Here is a 23,583-nt window from a genome sequence, read left to right as displayed (position 1 = left end):
CGGTGAGTTTATGATAACTAAGAGAAATGCATAAAATAAAACCACGAGCGTGCTAACTGCAGAGCTAAAAAGTTGGAAAAAATCTGGAAAAATAGAGCAGAATCATTTTTACATATGTTATCGAATAGACACAACATACCGAGGCTCTGTATACGCAAAATTTCATAACCGCCGGAAAAAGACAGTTTTATGAAAATTATCATTCCAGACGGATTTTTAATTGCAACGACGAAAATAAAAACCAATTTGTTTCTACAGCTTGAAAGGCAGCAACGTTAATTGAAACAGAACAGCTTTTACCCATGAATAATGATAATAGGTGAACAATACAGACCGAAGTAGCAGGCTGAATCATTGCGTTGATCATCTTTGAAGATTCGTCAAATAAGCGTTTGTGTGAAGATTTCAGAACTCTTACACCTTCTCCACAGAGAGCTACTAAGCAAGCATCGCCTTCTTAATGCCTGACTAACTGGCTCAATAAGCGACAAGCAAAAGTTGAGCGCGTTTTCAAATCGAACGAAACTCCGCAGCTAAATAATAAATCGAATAATGAAACAATTGGAATAATCCATTAATTGTCTGCAATACGAGCTAAATAAAGCAAGGTAATCCAAACCCATGCACTTTGACCAGAGAATTTAGAAGTCGTAAGGAGCTACAACAAGCACGACTTATTGCAAGCACCAACGCTTGAAAGATAAAATGCTACAACATTAGAAGAGTGTCTCATGCATTTTACTAACTTTGTTGAAGAGAGCGATAAAACTCTCAAGATATGGAGATGGCGACGTGCTGATAACAAGAGAGCGCCGAGATAAGAGATAGCACCTGAAGAAGCCGTCGCACCTTCCCACGCCATATGAGTTTCGTGTTATAGTTTTTGAGCGACAGGATGTCTTCTCAATTTTCAATTCGTTTAAAAAGAACTTTAGACTAAAAAAATGCGTGGCTGACTGCAAAAAGTTAAGAAAAGAGCGAGCACAACCAATTGCAGTACAGAATTTTTACTAAGTGAAGTAAAATATCACGTCAGTAATGAAGCAAATGAAAGAAAAATATCATCGTCATAAACGATCGATTATTTATCTGACAAAAGATTTGTGATTGAGGAATACTTAGCAGGTGCGAATCATGTCTGCTGACTATCCTTACCAATAGTAACATTGAGGCAATAATTATAGATCATATAGGAGCGAGTGGTAAGAAGCGGGCGCCTCAAAACTGCCAGAGGGAACGGGTGGTGGTAATACAAGAGTCACCGCTGAACATCTGTCCCCACGTAGCCACCCTAGTGTACGCAGCGCTGCATGGTCGCAATTGGCTAGTAAAATAGCAACAGGAGATTCTCGCGAGATAAGGCCTGCTGAAGCAGCTACACGGATGTCTTAAGAAAGGATACGATCTTATCGGAGGCCTAAAAACATGGGCAGTGTCAATGCGAAAATGTTCGTCGCAATGAGTAACTGAATTAGAAAACGGACGTCACCAAATAAATAATCGCACAGTTGTTACGGATCGGTTTTTACAAATTTTTGTTTTTTCACAATCTACAGAAAAAGAGATAATAAAACAATATTAGAAATTAGACGAACGGGATGTGAAACAGAATGGTGAAGTACAAAATCACTACAATGAAATAAATGAAGTTTATTAGAGCAGGTACAGGCAGGTAGGTGTGATAGGAAAAACGGAGAAATTGGAAATTATCAGCAATCGGTATGAACTGAAAACATCATAAACTAATGCCAAAAAACTTCTGTAAATTCAAATAGAAACAAAAAAATCTGCCCGAGAAGTACGTATCAGAAGAGCGGAGTTTTAGAAGTTTCCCTTAGAAGTAACAGCGCGAGTTACATTACTGATCTTGAAGTGATGTAAACATTTCTGGACCACCTCCAGTTATGGCATAACGAAACCAACTGTGGCTCAAAAAAATTTATTCTCAAGATTTATAACCTGATTGGATAACTTAATCACTGTAACGAGCATTCATAAGAAGATTGTACAGAAGATAGGGCCCCTAACGCAGATAACTTCCATCCAGACATCTTTCCATTAGTGGTGATAGGATGCGGAGATCATCTAAGAATCTATACACATTCCCAGTTCTGATAAAATGTGACGACAAACTAGTGAAGAACTCTTATCTACCGAATGCTCGATGCCTTTGTCATTATTTGAACAAGTGATCCCTGCCGGATTTGTATACATGTACGATCTTCTTCAGCTGTCACGCTCAAGCTGTGCGAGGCTCAAGTATTCAATCCCCTTAGAGCATACTGCTGAAATTTATAGCTTATTTAGTGAGCTCCAAGCTTCTAAAGACATGAACAGTTGCTCTCGCACGATCATCAAGTCATCACAATACAATGATGAATAGTTTCTTTAGTCATAACATAAGTGTCAAGAAGTACATAAATCTAATGTTAGAAATAGGTTTTTACTGCTAATCCAAAAATAGTATATTTAGATTCTATTGATGACAATTACACTTGATGACAATTATTACAATCATCTAAATTATCATTATTATTAAAATTATTGATGACAATTATTTAACTTGAGATTCTGATGACAATTCCACTGCATGAGTGAGTTGTTGGACTTTAGCACACCCACTACGGTGCATTGAGTACAGGACCAACAGGTTTAATAAGGATAGGAGCACAGCAAGGTGGTAACTTGGACCATGTTCACGCACCAGCGCAATAAAGTGCCAGAGACAGGAAAAACACACGACAACACGCAATCCTTATAAAACAGGGTAATAAATTATGTTATTTCTGTCACGTTCTTGGTTTACCATATGCCAGTTCACAAGACATGCATGTTAATGAGCTCAATATTCAAATCGTCAACCGAGAACTTCAAACATTTGCAGTTTTTGCAAAAAAATTAAGGTTTTCAATCACGATTATGACACAATCACGATTATGACAACAATGAGTTGAAGTATTTTGACACACCTGAGAACTGAAAGTTGATATGATTTTTTCCAGAAGACTTTGCTCATAAGAGTGAGTGTGAACGAAGCCTCAGGTAGGTAGGCCTATACAGATGCCTATCTATGCTACGGGGTGGTCCGAAAGAACGATACCTAGTCTTCGTAATCGTCCTGACTAACCGTATTCGTGATACGCACAACAGACATTAGAACTGATCTTCATCAGCTATGTTAATTGCCTACAACTGATCAGAACACATCAAGCGGGAGGCTTCTAATCTTAGCGCACAAATTACAAGTCACGTAATACTCTTTTGAATTTATAGTATCAATAAAAACTGCGATGTCATAATAATTGACAGCTACGTAAAGTTCCATCCTACTTAAAAATAATTTTTGTGTTGATCGCAAAAAGAAACCTTTTCTCTTCATACAACCTATTAGAAAATAATTTGCTAACCTAAGACACCAATTAAATCTTAAGTGATTGGTATTGAAACCTTCACAAGGAATAAAACGATTCTAGATAATTCTAAATATCGAGGCACTAAAAATTGAAACTAAATAAATGACTTTGAACTGAATGATAGTGGTTTGTGGTGAGACCACAAGACGTGGATCGGCACCACCTTTAACAAGTTCTGAGCGGTCATCCAACGATTATAAAAATAACTTTTTGCGTGAAATTAATTAAAACGCAGGACGGTTACTTTGCTATGACTAGTTAGCAATAGCAGTTATCAGGCGTAAGTATTCTTAAAATATTAAATCTTTACAGCAATCGTGATAAAGAAAAGTAACTCTTGAGTACTCGAAAAATAAATACGATGGTTATTATAACAACGATTGTTCTTCAAAACATAAGGAAAACATGATGAAGATAATTGAAGACAAGGAGGAACCATCAAACCGAAAGCAGCGTCACATAAATGTGTAGGGCGCAATAAGAAACGAAGAAGCTGGCACAGACTGGTTTAGAGTGAGTAAATTATAGAGAACAAAAAGCGGTATGCGCATAATTAGCTTTTTTGTTGGGGTATGGGGCTGAGTTAGTGGGGTTGGAACCCACCTGAGACTAACTCAGCAGGTCAAATGAGAGATCTACGCGCGCTGTCATTTTGATGATGGACGCAGGTGCGGGTGGTCGAAATGCCTTCGTCAACTCAGAGGTTCATGGGCACAAAACAAATTCTCACTCATCGCTAGGACAATTAAATACTTATATTTTCGAAAAATAAAGTCATTAGGATACCAAAGAACAAAACAATTTCTCACCCATCGCTAGGACAAGTAAATACTTATGATATTTTCAGAAAAATAAAGTCATTAGGATACCAAAGAGTTGGTCATCCGTGACGATGAGAAATAACAGCTGTGAAGTTAATTTTAAGGCGTATACGTGAAGACCTGACAGGTAAACATAGGGAAAATAGGAACTTGAATTTAGCTAAAACACAAAATGTTGCTCAGATGAACATGCCACGTAGGATTTTGTATTGACATGAATATCAGTTGCAGGAAGCTGCGTTGGTACCATAATGTGAATCAGTTCACAAGGGACTCGCTCACTTCCGTAGGAGCGAAATACTCGCGTGTTCAATGATGCATATCTCATAATGGCAGAAATTGAGGAATAGGCCATAAATGTTACTCAAACAGGAAAAGGAAAAGCCTACGTACACGAGAATAGGAGAAAATAATCTGCCTTTTGGACGATTGTATGTGTGTTCTTCTCACTCACAAAATATAGGCAAACCGACTTTAATTAGTTCAAAAGTTGGTTAAAAAGCTTCAATGTGTTATCAGAATTTCGACAAGACTAAAATTACATACAAGAATAGTCAATACTCGATAGATTAAAGGACTTGTAAAGTTCAAGTAAATAGAGTGGATTTACTGAATGTAACAAGAGCAATCATATCTAATGATAGCAAGACAGGCGGGTGCGGCAAGACAGGCGGAGGCGGCAAGACAGGCGGAGGCGGCAGACAGGCGGAGGCGACAAGACAGGCGGAGGCGGTAAGACAGGCAGGTGCTGCAAGACAGGCGGAGGCGGTAAGACAGGCGGAGGCGGTAAGACAGGCGGGTGCTACGGTAGCAGCTGTAGTCACGGTAGCAGCTGTAGTGACGGTAGCAGCTGTAGTGACGGTAGCAGCTGTAGTTACGGTAGCAGCTGCAGTGTGCGTAGCTATAGATGCAATAGCAGATATCACACTGAAAATTTTTAATGATACATAGCTAATATTCAGTTGGTACCTTCACCTTGTTTGAGAATTTGATTTTGAGAATATTTTGGATTTCTAAATAATATCCGGGCGTTATAGTGGAAGTATTTAAAGCGTTCCATTGAAGGCATACTGACAGACAAGTTTTCAAGCACCGGAACATTTCACTGATTGAGATACATTCAGTGAGCCTGGTACCTTAGCTCCAGAAGAACAGTCGAACAGGTAAGCCTGGGTTAAACCCACACAGCTTACGCACCACCCAGCAAACACCACAAAAACCGCCAAAACCACCTTCATCGTCACAGCTCACCCCTCCACACCACCCACGTCACCCCTACACCACCCACATCACCCCTACACCACCCACTTCACCCCTACACCGCCCCACGCTACATTCCGCACGGAGCCCACTCGAGTATGAAGTTGCTATCAGCGATCAGTAGCATCTCGTTAGACGACAGTCATAAAACAGGAAAAAATTCCACGCGTTTCATATACATGTAAGAATTCCGTGAAAGAGTTTTACCATTATTCAGAATTATCTTTAAAAATTGAACAATATGAGAAATTATAGAGTTCTATAATAAAAAATATGAGATGAATAACATTCTTCGGAAACAACTTGGAAATGCGTTGGTAGAACAAAATTTGGGAATTATGCAACGAAATTGCATTCACCATCACGAAAGATTTTTTCGAAGCCGAACCCTGAGTAGCTCGCTACCATAGCCGCATTGCTGTCACATATCGACGCATGTGAGAGGCTGTTTATAAATGAAGCTTTGGTCCTCAGAAGTCACAAGCCTTGACCGAAATAACGTCACAGTATATAGTCTTTGTAATAACTCATAACGCTACTGGCGTCACTTGTCTAAAAACTTTTACTGGAATAAAAGGATGTTCTTTTTCATAACCGGAACGTTGATAAGGAAATCCCTATTATACGTCAGGCACATACATAAATCTCAAGAAAAGGTTAGTAAGCACAATTGAGAGCCGAGCATATAGGATGAGATCAGGCGAGACTAATGCGGCCACACACGACAGACTCCGAGGCTATTCAATAATTTCAGGAGTCGCTGCTTCCATTGAATCATGCGAGACTCGCGGCACCTCGCCTCACTTCGCGCTCTGAATGCCATCAACACAAGCACGTGTATATAGGATACTTGGGGGACCTTGCCACGTGGCCTTACAACTCAATCATGGGACAGTACACTCAGAGAAACAAATGGGCCGTACTGTCAAATAGAGACGCATTTTCTTACACATGGCACGAGTAGAGAGCGAGTTAGCAGTGATACGCACTTCTGTCGGACCAAACTGAGCCAAGATGAGCTACAAAGAAGCAACAAGTGTATCGCTATTTGGAGAAAGATTCGCTTATTTCTATGAGTGCGTGATTCTAGTAAGTGAACTGAAATAGTAGATAAATTTAGATAAGAAATTAATTTGTTTCACCCTCAAAAATTGAATGAAAATCGGTCATTTTCATGAAAACTGAATCAATACATGCATTATTTATTCATAGCTTGGAGGTTATACCCCATTAGATCGTGCTGATTTTTTGACCAAAAGTAGCAGAACAGGAAACGCTGCTCAACTTCTTAGCAAGCTCTGCTACATCAACAAGGCGATGCCAGGTAAGTAGTAACAGCAGGTGTAGTGAATGAAGCACGAATTATTACCGACAAAAAGACACAAAAGTACGACTAAAAACTTTTTGATCATGAACAAAATCCGATGTAAAGTTAAAAATATCTAAGTTCTGGAGAATAATATGGAAAAACGTCCAAATAATAGATGCACTGAAGCGACAATGTATTGAAGATAATAATGACAGGAGATTCAATTAGGCTTGTCAACTCGACGTGACGGCCCAAGTAAGCTCACAACGCGCTAGGTACAGCAAAAATAATAAGAATAAGAATCATGCTCACATCAGGCATCAGTAGCGCAGGAGCAGCCGACGAGTGCCTCTGTGGGGCCGCCTCATATTCACCCTCATACTCTTCTTCATCGTAAATTTCCTCTTCTTCGTCATCGCCGCCATCATATTCCATATCACATCCATCAAATGGGTTCTCGAACTCATCGTTGCCGGCAGTTTCAAATACTTGTCCAGCTCCATAATCATTGATATCTTCAGGCTGAAAACTGTTTCCAGCATCGCCGTAGCCTGCAGCGCTTATCAAGGCAGCCATAGATGGAATGCCACCAGCTGATCCATATGTCATCATGACTTCTGATGACCCAAAAGGAGATGCTTCGTTTCCGCTAAATTGCCCACTGTCTATACTAGGACCTCGGAAGTGATGTGCCTCGCCCTGCTGAGTGTAGCCACAAGCTCCCAGCATTCCTTCTCCGTTTTCTTGCCCATTGTACGACTGAGCTTGAGCCATCAACAGATGTTGGGCCAGTAACTGTATGTTAGGATGATCATCATTTTCGTCCTCATCTGAGTACTCCTCTTCTTCGTAATCATCGTCATACTCATCATCATCATCGCAGTGATCATTGGTGTTCTGATATTCGGGCTCGCCGATATCACACTGGCTGTAATCCATGATGTCGTTTTCTGTTGTTTTGAAACGATGGACCACTGAATTATTTCGACCTACGATGTAACACGCACTAATTCTTTGCGACTGCGAGCGCGGTCACGCTCAAATAACAACTTTTATACTGGCTTTTATAAATCACGTCATCTCTCGAACTAACACCAACAAATAACACAGAAACAACAAATAAGGGGCACTTAGGCCACCTAGAGCACCACACTGCGTGTTTCGTCAACGACGACGAGAGAAGAACTGAAGTGTAAGCACGACTCGTACTCTTTAAAGGAGGCCGACAAGGCCTACTACGTCTGGGCACAACCAATCACTTACCTGAGAAGGCGGGCGGTTCTGTCTCATGGGTCGAAGCAAAACTCAAAATTCGGTAATGAGCCACCACTGGCTCATAAGGAACGTACTAGGCACAGGACATAAAAAAAAGCAAAGCTCCACCTCAACTTTTTTTTTCATTAAAAAATGTTCCGGTGAGTCTCCGGAACGAACGTGAGGTATTAATTCATGCACTACCGAAATGCTGGTCGGAAAGAATACTTTTTTAACAGAAACCACCAAGCCCTGTTAGCACACGTGCTTTCTTAGCTATTACCATAAAAGCTATGAGAAACAACACAATTTGAATTCATTACACTTTAGTCATTCGGTGATCTAAAAAAATACAGTTCGTAGACGTGATAACGTGATAGTCTGAACGAAGACGTGTACAACTGAACACCGCTGTAGGGAAGTGACCATACAAAATCAAGTGACCACGGACTGAAAAAGCAAAGAAGCAGTCCGTAAAACAAAGTGCATTGTAGTCGAGCTCAGTTTTTATTATGTTAGTAAGAAATTAAATAACGCCTTTTGTAGTCATTCGGCACGCAGCGTTACAAATGAACGAGTGACGATAAGGGGGAAAAAAATACAATATGATCTGCAGCAACAAAACCTTGCCGACAAAGCAAATCAAATCCATCATCTCGAACAGGATGTACAGTCAGTCGACTATCTCACAGAACTCCAGCAGAAAAATATAGCTGAAACTTTCCACAATATCGAACTAATTAATGAATGGAAAAATAAACAACTTGATAATTTAGGGACCGAAAATACCGAGTCGTCTCATATCAGCTTTACATGATTACAATCATTAATTACATTATCCAATTATATTCTGACGTTTTGAGGACTCGTCGTGACAGGAACTGTTATCGGACGCGATAAGTTTTCAGTAGACAACAGGTATTGTCAATGGGACAGTATGTAAACCTACAGAAATAAAGCTTAGATAGTACCATCAAACCATGAAATGCATTAGAATACTGTCATTATTGAGGATTGGGCTTGTATCAATAAATCACGTCAAGATTTAAGAATGAATAGTCAGGTCACCTCAGAAAATCAGTGGTGAACTTAAATTTGTGATCTCCACAAATTGTGATCTTAAAGAATAAACACAGAAGATTAGGCCTAAAATTATGCATAATCTACTGTAAGCGTCTACTAAGCGACGCGTGAGAAACACAAGTTTGCATACTTACAACAACGAAGAAAAGTTCAAGTACCTACATTAGAATTTAAGGATTTCCTTGAATAAGTTACCTCGATATCACATCAGTGATCGTAAAGCATCCACGCCACGCTACTTACGGCAATCGCGATATATAGCAGAAGTTCATTCGTAGTGGCAAGCTTCAGCCAGCGAGATGAGGAATTGTTCACTAAAACAACACGACGACTTGGGAAAGCGAATCACGTTGTTGAGCAACCGATTCTAATCAGCGTTGAAAAAGTGTTCGTATCTGTACAGAACCATGCACTGAATATTTCATGAATAAAACAATGAAGATGATGACGGTTCTCAATATGTACCATGAACTACCCATTTTTTGAAATACTAGACAACAGTGAAATATGACCAAGCAGCAGACAAGCAAATGGCTACTTGAATTCAAACCTATATTATGCAGCCAACCGCGCAATTCACTTAGAACAAATTGCTCCTATTCAGATCTTGTAAGTGAATTAAATCGACAAGGAATTAAAATAAATAACAAAATCGGGATTTCTGCAATTATTGTATTTAAAAGTTATTCTTGTTTCAGATATTAGATTCGTTCAATCACGCCTTTTAGGAAGTAATAATTTAAACACTCAGAAGCAGGTATGATTGAACTACTCATTGCTAGTTAAAGCAAACTTTGTTCACGTTAAATGTCATAAATATAAAGCTACCTAAGAGGAGCAAGTTATTGTTTGGCGATGTTGAGGTCAAAATAAGGTATTATATGCTTCCATAGACCTGCCTACTGTATGAGCTAAGAAGGCCTACAGCTCATCACGCATATAGGGTACGTCCGGCTCGACTATACTGGTTCTGGTCATTTCGTCCGAGCACAAGAAGCAGCAGGAAAATGTTTGCCGCTGAACACTTCTTTCCCTTGAATTTGGGCTATTGTTTTCGCCTCGGTGAACAAAGAGACATCGAAGACCACACCGATAATCCGGGACCAAAAAAGCGCGTCAAGCCTATTCCTACCGCGACCGGGCACAAAATTTGAAGCTTGGTCAGTCCCACAGCGGCTGTCATTCATCTATCTTAGCCTAACAGGCTGACTAATCAATTATTTCTTAAGCTTGTTTATTTGGTCAAGGAAAGGTAGACGCAGGTGGGAGGGTGAAGAATGAGTGACGAGAGAAGCCACACATTCCATAACTCACCGAGCTCACAAGGAGTAGCTAGAGGGCGAATGAAGGAAGATGTGGAGAAAATTGAAGTGGCTCATCGCAGTCCATGAAATAGTGTTGGCTACGGCAGTGGAACAAAAGACCTTCAAAGGCCTACTGCTCTACAGGTATACAGCGTTCGACCAAATATTTCACGTGGCAATTGTCCAGAAACAAGCGGTGAATTGATGAGTCAGAACTAGAACAATCCGGGGGTGTTCTTGACAGCAGCGAGTGAGGCATGACATCGCAGGTGTGTGCGTGTCGCTACCTTTGTTGTTGTCATAAGATGAGTACTCAGCGGATATACAGCGCGCTGACATTCAAGATACTTGCTATACCCATCAAGTTTACATGCAAATTAGACTAATTATCTTCAAATTCTGTGAAATTATGTAAATAATTATTACCATTAGGACCTACCGTAAAAAAGGATGGCAGATAATAAGAAATTGTTTTGCAAACTATGAACATTTTCAGCAGTAGTTCCAACACGCGGAAGAGGTGACTTCATAGCTATTAGCGACGGCTCAATTTGCAGTGAATACAAATATTGAGGGCCATTCTCCCAGTACAATGAAGCTGTGCTGCATTCTCAAGAACCATCACGGAAAGTTCTTATGACTAAAAAGTCATAAGAACATTTCTTCTCAACAATCGATGCTAAGTTGTTGCATTAGGGAAAAATTTCAAACTTATATACCGCGAAAATTTTTAACCGACTTTCATGTCTTAATGCTATCACGATTTTTTTCACAAATAACGGCTTCTGAAATTGCGGCGTATCAAACTTTGAAAAAGTGAGAGAATGCTCGAAAAATTGAACTAGTGAAGTGACTGAGGTTGACGTGTGAAAGTGAGGTACTGGTATACGATTGGAGGGGAATGGTGGAGAATAGAAGCGAGAGAGATGAGAGGTGCAAGTGAATGCTGGAAATTGTGAAGACACAATAAATAAGTAATCATAACGCTCTCTTGTCGCTGATGGTTCTGAAGTGTATGAGTGATGTTTAGCTGACCGAGGCTTCAATTGCGTGAGTCGAGACTTAAAAGAGCGTCAAACTTCTCCCCCATTTGATTCACCGCAAAAAATCGAACAACAACTACTCCAGAATTTTCAACAAATATTTATCTAATTCACAACACGCCTTACGAACACTAGAGCAGTTAGAATGCAAACCTCTATTACGTCGTAATATAGTCGTCTGTGGCAAGGCTATATATTGCTACCCTATTGTTAAAATATCCCTATATATACATATATTGGAGTTGAATGCAAGTGAAGTGCTTTGTTGGCGTTCGTCGTTCATCTTCAAACATATTAAAATACAATAGATCGTAAAGTAAAAACAAGGTAAATTGCTTTATAATTAATTTCATCAGGGGAGATGCCTTCTAGGTAGCTGGCTTATCCTTTAGCTCAAACACATCTGGAGGTACTAGGGAAAAAAGGCTGTATTACTGATGGCTATCATGTCTGCACAACTGACAACTAGTGTTGAAAGAGAGGAGTTTAGCTCTTATAAACGATAAGGTGGATGCCATAGGTAATCAGGGACTAATTTCATGGCTTTTCTAGTGTAGTAGTATAAGCCTATGAAGTGCGATAGGCAATTGAGGCGTCGAATAATCTAAGCTGCAGCTGGCAGGCGTTACGAAAGGTTGTGGGCGACCACGGCGCTGCTCAGAGGATTAAGTTGGGATTACCTGAGACTTATCCGCTAATCCTTCTAAAAGCCAAGACCTTACGACACTTGAGGCTATCATTGACAGAAGAGCTTGGGTGCTAGCAATATTGTGCGCAGGATCTAGAGCTCTCACATGTACAAGGCTGCTATGGTACATCTACTTAAGTGCTCCTAATTAGTGGTCAAACAACCACCGAAAATTGGCGCTGTTGTGTGCAACACCAAGCCGTGCATTGTGGTGCCCACCTCATTTGCTCACAATTGCTGCAATGGCCATGCAATTCACACACATTTTACGACCAAATGGAGCCGCTAACGGGTCGTTTATATGGCGGTGCTCGAACTCTGCCACCGGGGTTGATATAGCGTGTGCTGGAATTATTCAATTACCTTTACATTCACATCAATATTCATGAAGCAGCAGAGAGAACTTGTCACACGGATAATGAATCACACATTACTCAAATGGATTGATAACAAGGATTGATGCAGGATTGTTTAGCAAGAATAAGTCTTTAATGTGTACTTCCATATGATTTGCAGAACTTGCAATAAATAATATTTGGGGCGAAACGAAAAGCTGATAAGAAGAATTTAATTGTATACAATCACATACCTTTTTGGAAGAACGAAATTACACGATAAACCGATGAGCTAAGAAGTAGTCATGGAATCGTTACAATTATGCAACGATGAAGTGTGCTGTAGAAAATCACAAAAATAAATCAGTCGGGTATACCTAAATAAACAGCAAAACCAATAAAGATCAAGAACTAAGAGAACAAGTTCTAGCAGCAGACAGCGATGACGACACTCCGTAGGGTCACGTACGGACAAGAATCGCGACCTGGAGGAGTTCTTCCATGGAAGCCGCAATCCCATTCGACAGGCTTAACAAAGCCACACAATCCCACACCAAAAGTAGCGCAAAAACCTCGACTAAAAAGACACACAAAACACATACAATAACATCTGGCGTACCAAAGACCAACTGGTATTTGTGAATGCATGACTGTTGTGTAATAAACAACAATAATAATAGTAATTCTAAATAAAAATTTACATGATCTTCCGATGAATGATCGTTCGTGAGGAATCAAGATAAAAAATTAACAAACAGCAAGGAAGCGTTGGTTGAAACTGAGGAAAGGAGAGTTCATCAAGTCTTGCCAAATTATTGTTTCGTTGCGTTCTGACAGTTATGATAATGAGTAATAAAGCTCCGACAGCTGAATATGTTCAGACGACCTCCAAGTTCGGGACTATAACCAGTGAGTTATTATAGGCTGCATGACCCAGGAGTGGACAGAACCAAAATATTCGTGCGTCCGTGTTACTGAATTAATTTTTCGCATAATTACTGAAGGGAATAATGAAGATAGTGCTTTGAATGAAACATACTTCCAATTCTTTCTTGCAAAAGATGGAAAATAGTGCTGTAAATATTACTAGGTACTTTAAAGTGATCTATCTCAATGTCTAGCACAATGATGCGAAATAAAAAAATAATCTGCAGATATATTCTGTTTATAGCCACATAGTGATTTTTCTGAATTCATTCTCTTTTTTGTCCGTTTTTGGACAATTTTGTCTCATTTGTCACGAAAAAAAGTAACGGGATTTTAAGCTAGCATCTTTTCAACTTCAGTGTTAATCTAATTTGCATACAGTCGCTTTTTAAAGCGGAATAAAAGTTTTTTTCTTAATTTTGGAAATTTTGTTTACAAGTTAAAGATAAGCCTCACAAAATTTCAAAGTGGCATGTCCCTTTCTTCATGAGTAATTTATATAAAATGACTAGTGCGCTCAAGCTAAAAGAAAGCAATATATCTGGATTAGAAACAGTAGATTTTGGAGAACATTGAAGGTAGAACATAATCGTAGTTCAGCGGAAGCAATTCACATGTAATAAGTGGAATAAGTTCGTAGAATATGCCGGAAATAATTATGGGTCAGCCACAAAAGTTTTATGACGGGAAGTTAACGAAATTATGGTCACAGTGTCGTCTAGAATTTTTCGGAGTTCCATAATGAAACTCACAGATGTTGATTGCATCTATTATGATAGAAATTCAGTGCGATATCACAGAAATCCTAATGTCAGATGAGAAGTCAAATAATATTAAAAATGTTTACCTATTTGAAACTTTCAAGGGTGCGCATTCTCATTACATTTTGTTGACCGTCAATGATGAGGAAATAAACAGGCAAGTCACCCTTTGTCAACACTTTTTTTTGTCCAAGTAAAGCTGTCAGTCGCGCTGAGACCAACGAAACGGAGGTAACGGTGATGTATTTTGAATAAGTAACTTGAAGTTAACTTCCAAGAGGAAAGAAACGTAAAACAATCATTTTAGAGCGAGCAAGGAGAAAACAAAGACGACATTTTTCGATTGTAACAAGTCAATCATAAGAAAGAAACTAGAAAAAGAAGACACGGATTTTTATCAGGAGCCCATGCGCACAAGAGACAAAAAAAATGTTCTATTTCACTTGGTAACACAATATGTAGATAAGAACGCGACAGCTCGTCTCAGGCCCTGAAAAAATAGGCTGAAGATACGGGAACAAAAGGGCATGAGTCACGTCCGTAAGACAACGCTCACGAACTATAAAGATTAAAGTGCAGCAAATAAATGCTTCAAACAACAAATTTACAACTGACGGATAACACGCGACGCATTCAAGAGAATGACTTCAAAGGGGCGAATGAAATTAGGAGGGAATACGAAGAGAATACGAGAATGCTAGGTGGAGAATTCATAGATACTTATAACGACTTAATAATATATGTGCATAATACAGCCACTGACAATATTAAATGAAAATATCATTCATAAATACCTGAGAACGGTACAATGACAACAGAAATATGAGTAGATGGCACTATCATTGGTTTTCTGGAGGCAACGTAATACAAGCCGCTGTTCTCAATGAGATAAGCCGTAACTCGAAAAGCCTATCGAGAAGGAAATGAAGCAGAGGTGGCCCCGTGGATTTTTTGACGCTTTTAAATACTACGCACCACAAGCTAAGTTGATCCTGAAGCCTAATTAAGAGCCAAGATAAAACAACTCCGCTGATCACAATTCATAAGCCTGTTAAATTAATTGCAGAAATTCTAACATTCATCGCTTTACGAACACGACGTATAGATATCACGATCGCAAATAATCATATTTCTATGTCAGCCAGTCTGAAGAAAACGCCATGCATCGCGGAAAAAATTGAGATCCTAACAAAAGCAAGCAGTTTGAGGAGTGAAATTTAAGAGAGTTGCAGGAGTGGGGATGCAAACAGGTTAGAGACAAGAGAGAGGGGGGAGTAGGTATAATAAATGAACATCAGCCACTGGCGCGCTACCGTCCATATACTGCTCAAGCAAGCAGTAAAGAACTCGGACAAGCGACGAGCCGGCGAACATCACGTCACCGGCATAAATGCAGGTATCCATTCAGCCTATGCAGAGGTCGAGCTTATAGACATATGAAACTGCATTAAGGAGACAGAGAGGCATCCAGTCTGCAAGAGGCATACGCATCCAGCGTGTGATAAAAAAGGAACTCGTCTTGAGTATTTTCCAGCAAGCGCAAACTGCTCGGAAGGGCAAGCAAAACTCGTCAGGTGCAGGCAGACGTGCAGGCAATAAGGCGCAGGCAGACGTGCCGACATCAGCTGCAGGCAGACGTGCCATCAGCTGCAGGCAGAGGTGCCGACATAAGGCGCAGGCAGACGTGCCGACATCAGCTGCAGGCAGACGTGCCATCAGCTGCAGGCAGAGGTGCCGACATAAGGCGCAGGCAGACGTGCAGACATAAGGCGCAGGCAGAGTGCAGACGTGCAGGCAATGCGTGTAGCTGCATGCAGCAGACGTTCTGTTCTGCCTTTCACCACCGCCAGCCTTTTCGCTTGCAGGCAGAGTTAGTCACTCAAAAGCCTCCTGGCAGCGATAACACGCATCAATGTACTGTATATGACGCGATGCGGTTATTTTTGCCACTATATCACGCGATCAAAGCATTGTCAAATTTCGATGAAAAACACGATTTCAGTTCATCTAGAAAGTACTATGAACACGTATAGCCTTTGTCGTAAAGAAGCGACCATGCGGGCATTATGGGTGAAAATATCATCAGAATTCTTGTATTAATACATGAACATTAAGATGACGGAGTGCAGATAATGCAGATGTATGTTAGCGTTATTTTCCAATCACTCTAGCGCACTTCCGACTGATTGGAGCGAGTTCGATCATGGGTTCTATAGGGTGGTGCTTGGAAGAGTTCGGTAGAACTTAGTTGGTTTAGATATAAAGGATCTTGATGCACATCTGGGTTGGTGATTAAGGATCATTCTGCGCAAATTGTGAATGCATCGAAGAGATGCGAGTCTGGCTAGCACGAGGTCACCCACTTCAAGGCCTGATTATTGCAAACAGGCGACGTGCATGAGCTGCACGTGTCAAGCTGGTGTTCAAATATGCTTAGTAGGGGGATGGCAGGTGGAGCGTATATTGGGTATTTATATCTTCACATACGTCTGTGGTGATTAAGGATCATTCTGCGCAAATTGTGAATGCATCGAAGAGATGCGAGTCTGGCTAGCACGAGGTCACCCACTTCAAGGCCTGATTATTGCGAACAGGCGCCGTGTATGAGCTGCACGTGTCAAGCTGGTGTTCAAATATGCTTAGTGGCATATTTGCCACTTAGGATGGCAGGTGGAGCGTATATTGGGTATTTATATCTTCACATACGTCTGTTTAGAAGGCACAATTACTATAACCCTAACAAAATTTAGAGTCGCCCCAGCTTCCGGTAATCCAAATCAGAAGCTGCCGCGTCTGTAAATTTTCACTGGGAATGTTCATAAAGTTAGCGATTAACCGATGTGGTATGAAATAAACACGAGCAAGAGACGCGTGCGATGACTGACTATACAATTCACAGGTATAGTCTTCATGAACGAATGGACTTGCTGTTGCGTTCAGTGAGTAACAAACTATTAACCTCCTTTCAGAGAACCCATATTTAATTTACTTGTCACAAATGAACTGTGTAGCTTCCCATTTCACAAGCCATACACGTACTCAATTATCAACACGATGCTTCTTGAACAGAATTTTTGTGTCAATGGAAAAGATCGAATGTTACAACGTGTGAGATTCATGGCAGCTCGGAAAAATAACTTGCGATGTTTATGACATAGCTCCTTTACTGCTTTAGAACCTCTGATGTATAGTGCAGGAAGCTAGATGACCGAAATAATGCTGGAGGATATCTCTGGAGAATACATTTTCACTACAATAGCAAGATGTATTTCTAACAGAAATATCATTGTAAGAAGCACACAAATATCCTATTGGGTTAATGAAGTGTTAATGAAGCTGCGTTCAGTGTACAAGAAGCTGACACTTCATCACACCACATTTTTGCCGAGGCTATAGTTCTTAAAAATAAACGCAGAATCTTATAAAAACGATAATTTAATGAATTCTGGGCGGAAGATCCAGATTTATGATCAACGCGGAAGTCCTTGTCATGTCTAGCTCGTAAAAAAAGACCACTATAAACAAGCATTTAGCCTCGCGTAACTTTTTACATTTTCTACCCACGAAGAAACGACAATTAAATTTAAAATGCATAGTTTAGTCACCAAATCAATGTTGATACATTTGTATTATCAGAAAGCTTTCAGTAAAATATTTGTCTTGACTAGTACTGACTGATTCATGAGCAACTGAGCAAGCACAACCAGCCTTACACTTATGGACTTGGTATATTATTAATTAGTATCCAGCACCCGAGGGATAGTATAATCCAGCAAGTTGGACTTGGTAGATTATTATCTAATGTGCAGCACCCGAGGGATAGCATAATCCAACAAGTGGCACTGGACGCAAGCTGTGGTGATGGATGCAGCCACCACAGCCACACTCTCCGGAAGTGAGGTCAGGGACAGCACTGCGCCTGCTGCTGCTGTTGTCGACACAACTGCTGCTGTTGTTGATGTTGGTGTTGAAAACTGCTGCTGCTGTTGACAACTGTTGCTGCTGTTGACAACTGTTGCTGCTGTTGTTTTTGGTGTTGGCACAACTGCTGCTGTTGATCACTCAACAAAGCCACCGTCACACGCCAAGTTGATCACAAATGTTTAGTCGCCAAAGTTTGATTAAATATAATGTATAATTTCGAGCAGATAAAATGCTCTCTATTTTATCATTTTATCATCATCCAATCATTTCATCATTGATTTCGCAGTTCATTTGATAACAGGTAAGTAAGAACGCTGCGTTTCTTGCATGTTTTTGAGGTGGAATCAGTGACACGAGAAATGCAGACTACAGGCCTGCGTCAGGAGTAACCAGCGAGTCGCTCGAGGTGACGCGGCAGTGACGCACACAGCCTTCGAATAGCGTCACGTGATGACGCACGACGTAACGCTCATCATGACGCACGACGTAGCTTGCTTCACGGCGCACGGACGCAACTAATTCCGGGATCTATTCAACAATCAATGACGATAACCGTAGTAGAACTTCAGAAAAATATCGCAGTCCGAGTCAAGTTCAATACATTCTACCAGCACCAAGTTCTCTGAAGTTACCTAAGCTAGAGATATACACTCAATATATTACATACTCAACAGATAACGTTTAGTGCCGGACTTGTCGACTCGCGACAGCACTGCGTCTGAGTTGCCGCATGCAGTGCGGTGGTGATGGCAGGAAGGTAAAGGTTAGATTTACGTGTGAGATGGTCTATTTAGGACCGTCTAACCTTGGGACCAACTAGATGGTTGGTGCATTTAACAGGCAGTAAGGAACAAGTGTACCCGCACTAGGTAGTTATTAAATAAGAGATTTGATGGCTCACACACATTGAACAGAAACGAGTGCGAAAATTCAGTCGGGTGCCCAAAAAATCTAGATTTTGAGATATTTGATAATTTCGTACAATTAAGATATTTGATAATTTCGCACGGGAAACAAACTTGGTAGTGTAAATTTAGCTCCACAAGATAAAATATTATGTAACGACAGGACAACATACTGGTAATATCGATGAGGCAAAAAATAACGGAAGGATTAAACAGTACAGTTTATAAAACACATGAATAAGAAAATGTAAGTAATTCTTAATTGTCTAATTACTTAACAACTAGTCTCCGGAGCACAAAATTACTTATTCAATTCCTGTAATTCCGCTCATTTAAAGGGGAAAATTAAAGGAACTGACATGAATGAAATTGCACGGAATAGTCAAGTTTGCACCGGTAGAATAAATGCTGTGATAAATCGTAGCCTCTCCACCTGCCGAGGAGACAACATCACAAGTCAAGCTTCACGCCAATTAAGGCGATCAGTCATTAGCTATCAGATGAGAGAGCTATCCGAGTCAAAGAAAACAAGTTGCCGTGAATTTCTGATGGAAAATGTCAAGTTACTCACCAAGATTCTTTGGCAAGCAGTTCCAGGGACAAGCCTACTAGCACTGTAAACACTCGTGCTATTGGTCACTATAGGATGATCAGCCAAGCTCATACCCATTCTAGGCGTTGATTGGCTCACTTTAGTGAGTATCAGGTCTACGTGGACAAGCTTATAGACAAAAGAATTTCCTCGGCAGGCCAAGTTACATGCGTCTTTTATTCCACATACACATTTTCCAGTAATAATGATAACATACATAGCAAAGTGAAACTGAGTAACATATGATGAATGAACATTAAATAGGATAAACGAAATGCAAGCAAAGAAAATATCAAGTAAATTGAAGACAGAAGTAAGGTTTGCGGTGGCATTGGCGGGCGACCCAACTGGACTGGATGTAAGCTCGCTTCTGATTGGCTATTAGCAGCGGGTGGCACATACAGGATTTGCTCTGGGTTCCGTTCAGCATTGTCACTGAATACAAAAACCTTTTCGTCCGCCCACTCTCGGACGGAGACAATAAAGTATGGCAACATTACCATCAACACGCTCGCTCTCACTGGTGAAGGGCAAGTAAACATTGCCACTAAGATAATACTTGTATAATGAGATAAAATAAATTTCAGAATAATTTACCGTCGTACAAAATATCATTAAAGTCATAAGAAGATTATAAACAATTTCAATATCAGTGTTAATTTTTTCGAGCATCCAAGAAGGGAAAAGGCAAATTTTTAAAATGTTTCCTTTCCCCTGTGATCAAACAATAGATGAGGGTCATGCAAGGTGTAGCATTACATCATGTTCATAATTTCTATCAGATCACATACAAAGAAAAAACAACAATTCAGCGTGTTCAAGGATTGCGTCAAACATACAAGATGAAAGTGTCGATGATATGAAACTAGAAAAAATCGCAAGAAATCATTGACCTATGGACAAAATTATACTGTAAGCTGCAGAAAACTTGATGAAACAGTAAATTTCTTAAGCATGACACAAATACACAAATGCAATGCCATTTAAAATATACAACTGCTACGCAAAAATGACGTACTATTGCCAAAGTGAGGTGACCAGCAGTTTGCTACTCCATAACCGGCTTGAATGTTGTGAGTTTTGGAACTCAGTCATCTAGCTTGAATTAAACATTTCATCATTCTTGCTCTTTTCATCAAAGTACAAATATCTCAGTGACGTGGCTGCTCTGTGCTTAAATGGTTGGCAAAAAAGCACTCTACCAAGAAGTACTTGATACCAAATCTTTAGCGCAATGCAGATTTCTCGAGCTTGACGGCTCCTCAAGCATAAATATGTTCACGATGCGATGTCGACACAACTCAAGAGACGGAAGTGTCGTATTTGCTAACATTCCACCCAAATAACTCAGCCTCAAGAACCGTTTCTGACCGGCCAAGACAGACCAGGTCAGAAGCAAGATCAGCTCGATTAGAGTACGCGGACTTGTGAATATAAGGTACGAGCCTCATGGACAGACGTAAAAGGAAACAATTGTGGGGGTTGAAACATACCTCCTACCTACCCTGCCCCAGAACGCCACCACCACCACAGACTTAGCCAGCCGTATGATGATGACGATGATCGCCTGGTGTGCGTTTTGCAGAAAGCAACGTTCAGTGTGCAGTCGCGACCCCGACTAAGAGAAACCAACCACCTGCTGCTGCTCCAGCTACATCGTTCACCGAGTTGATAAATATTCGCTCGTTTACAAAAACAACGCAACTCACAACCATCTAGATGACGGACGAACTCACGGCCTCCGTTCTTGTTACTATGCAAGCCTTGTGTGAATTTTACGATTTGATTTCATGTTTCCGCTGCTATCTTCCAAAATGGTAATTCAGTGCTGAGAATGAAATATGATTTTCGTATAGAAACAATGAAGTGCGATCTGATATAAATGGACAGAAAAGCCGCAACCAACTTGAAATATCAGCGACTAAATGATTAGTTCTAGTTATAGATTAACAATGATGCACTAGCAACATATTCTTACGAATAAATAAATTGACAAATCATATGATATTTATTTAAATACCTCTATTAGACCCTATTGTAATAGGAGAACGAATTGTCATCTAGGGTAGCGGAGCGCATTGGCTGTTAGAAGAAGCACTTCAATTGGATAAGTCAAGAGCCGCAGGACGAATGATTACGACAACCTAAGCGATGGATTGTGAGCCAAGAAGGTCAGAGCGCTGGTGCTTCGACGTTGCCACATAACCACGGCCAATCTAGCATATATACATACACACTACCACCGCATTGAAAAAAATGCCAGGTCCGGTACAACTCAATAGCTAAACTGTGCACGTTACCATGTATAAATGAGGAAACAATAGAATGTCTTTCATATCTTACGATAAACTAAAATGTTGACATACGTTTATCTAACATGTACAAGATCAAATGGACCAAGCAGAAACAAAACGGTGTATCATGAATATAGAGGTTGTCAGAGCGCAACCACACGACGCGCGGTTGCCACATGTTACTCGTTCTTGATGCCTAATGTCGTCGGATAAGTGAACTACTCAGCGCAACGATTGAGCCGTTTCACATGATTCTCAACAAATTAAATTGAAGGGAAAGGTATAGCGCAAGCCCACTCATGCTTAAAATGCACGCTTTTACCGGGAGGAAATGGAACGCTCACACCTATTGTTCAAATGTTCACGCACTCCAACAAATGTTTGTTGATGCAAAGCACAACTAACAGAGGGTGTTAAACTTGCAGAAGATGTTAGAGGCCTTTAACTAAACGCTGATTCAGATGCAAGTCCAGACAAGACATATTGTCTAGATTCCAAGAAACAGCAAATTTAAACAAAACTCGGGCTAGAGTGTCGGCGTCTCAGTGCAGTCGCGATGTCATAAAAATAGGGAATAAACACATGGAAGATCTTCAACTCTTCTGGAGCTTCGTAATTTTCCCAGAAACGAACCTTTGAATACGACTTGAAAAACAGTATTTTAAATCTGAAAACATTCGATGGCTTTTAATGTAAACAAATGAACTCTTTCAAGAAGAAATTAAAATAGAAACTAAATGTGTTCTTTCAGTGAATGCTGAAAATTCTGAAAATCATTGACCCTGTTGGTGCGTTTCTTGAAATTCCTTCTTAGTTCTTACAAGGATGTAAATCACGAAAACACACATTTATTGGAAAAATATGAACCCGGAACCTTTAAACAGGTCGAGAGTAATCTCTTCCTCCAATCGGCGGTGAATCATCTGCACTGATGATTAAGCAGCTAAGAACTCCATGAGTGTTAACACTTAACAGGAAATCCCATCAGTAGTCCAATTGTTACGACTGGTCATTTGAAGTTAGGCTAGTTTTCTTTACTTTCAATTTCTGTGCACATACTGTTGATTTTAAATGAGAAGAGCAGGTACAAAAAAATGATGCAGAAGTACAAGTAGCTCATCGTTGGATCAACGAAATGAGGAGGGTTGCAGAGGCCACCTGCAAACGAGCTAATTTTTTTTTTTACTTTTAACGACGACTCGGCAGTATCCGAGTATCAGGACCGTCAGTCATTGAAGGCATAAATCAGACTTAAGTGAAGAACGAAGGAGGCTGTATTTAGCAGTTGCTTCTTAGCGAAGATTACTGCGAGCTGCATTTTTTAACATCAGTAATTTGGTTCTCAATAAAAATAGCAGCATTGTTTTAAAGTCTATCGTAATGTCAAGGTATGGACTTATTGTAAGAGGAAGAATAATTTGAATTAGCTAAACATTTAACATGAGGTTGCGGTGCCTCGGATAGAGAATTATTCGCTAACAATATCAAATCCACTCTTAGTCTCTACGAGTTAACTAGACGCATAATAGTGCTTGAGGGAGAAACAAATGATCTAAGCCTCGTAGATCATAGGAAAGGGACCACCTAATCTACTTGTGACCTCCACCCTTTCATACTACCGTGAGAACCGTCCAAGATGAACCCTGGACGCTAAGAAGGTAAAGCTCCGT

At 40.2% G+C, this 23,583-nt stretch overlaps 1 protein-coding gene across 3 annotated transcripts in view; it reads right to left on the bottom strand.

Annotated features, from left to right (window-relative positions):
• The window catches only part of LOC108670084 (fidgetin), a 60,737-nt gene that overhangs the window by 6,750 nt on the left and 30,404 nt on the right, over positions 1–23,583 (bottom strand). Inside the window, exon 1 of one of the 3 annotated variants that reach the window (XM_018157536.2) lies at positions 7,116–7,960. The exons of 1 other annotated variant lie outside the window; for it this stretch is intronic. In XM_018157536.2, the coding sequence (XP_018013025.2) occupies positions 7,116–7,742 (627 nt within the window). In that variant the 5' untranslated portion in view covers positions 7,743–7,960. Of the gene's footprint in view, positions 1–334; positions 538–7,115; positions 7,961–23,583 lie in introns of those variants that run through there. One more of the 3 variants, XM_047883652.1, reaches the window with a different exon arrangement.

The sequence above is a fragment of the Hyalella azteca genome, unplaced genomic scaffold (assembly GCF_000764305.2).
Source record: "Hyalella azteca isolate HAZT.00-mixed unplaced genomic scaffold, Hazt_2.0.2 contig13406, whole genome shotgun sequence".
NCBI lineage: Eukaryota > Metazoa > Arthropoda > Malacostraca > Amphipoda > Hyalellidae > Hyalella > Hyalella azteca.
This window is presented reverse-complemented; position numbering and strand designations above follow the sequence as displayed.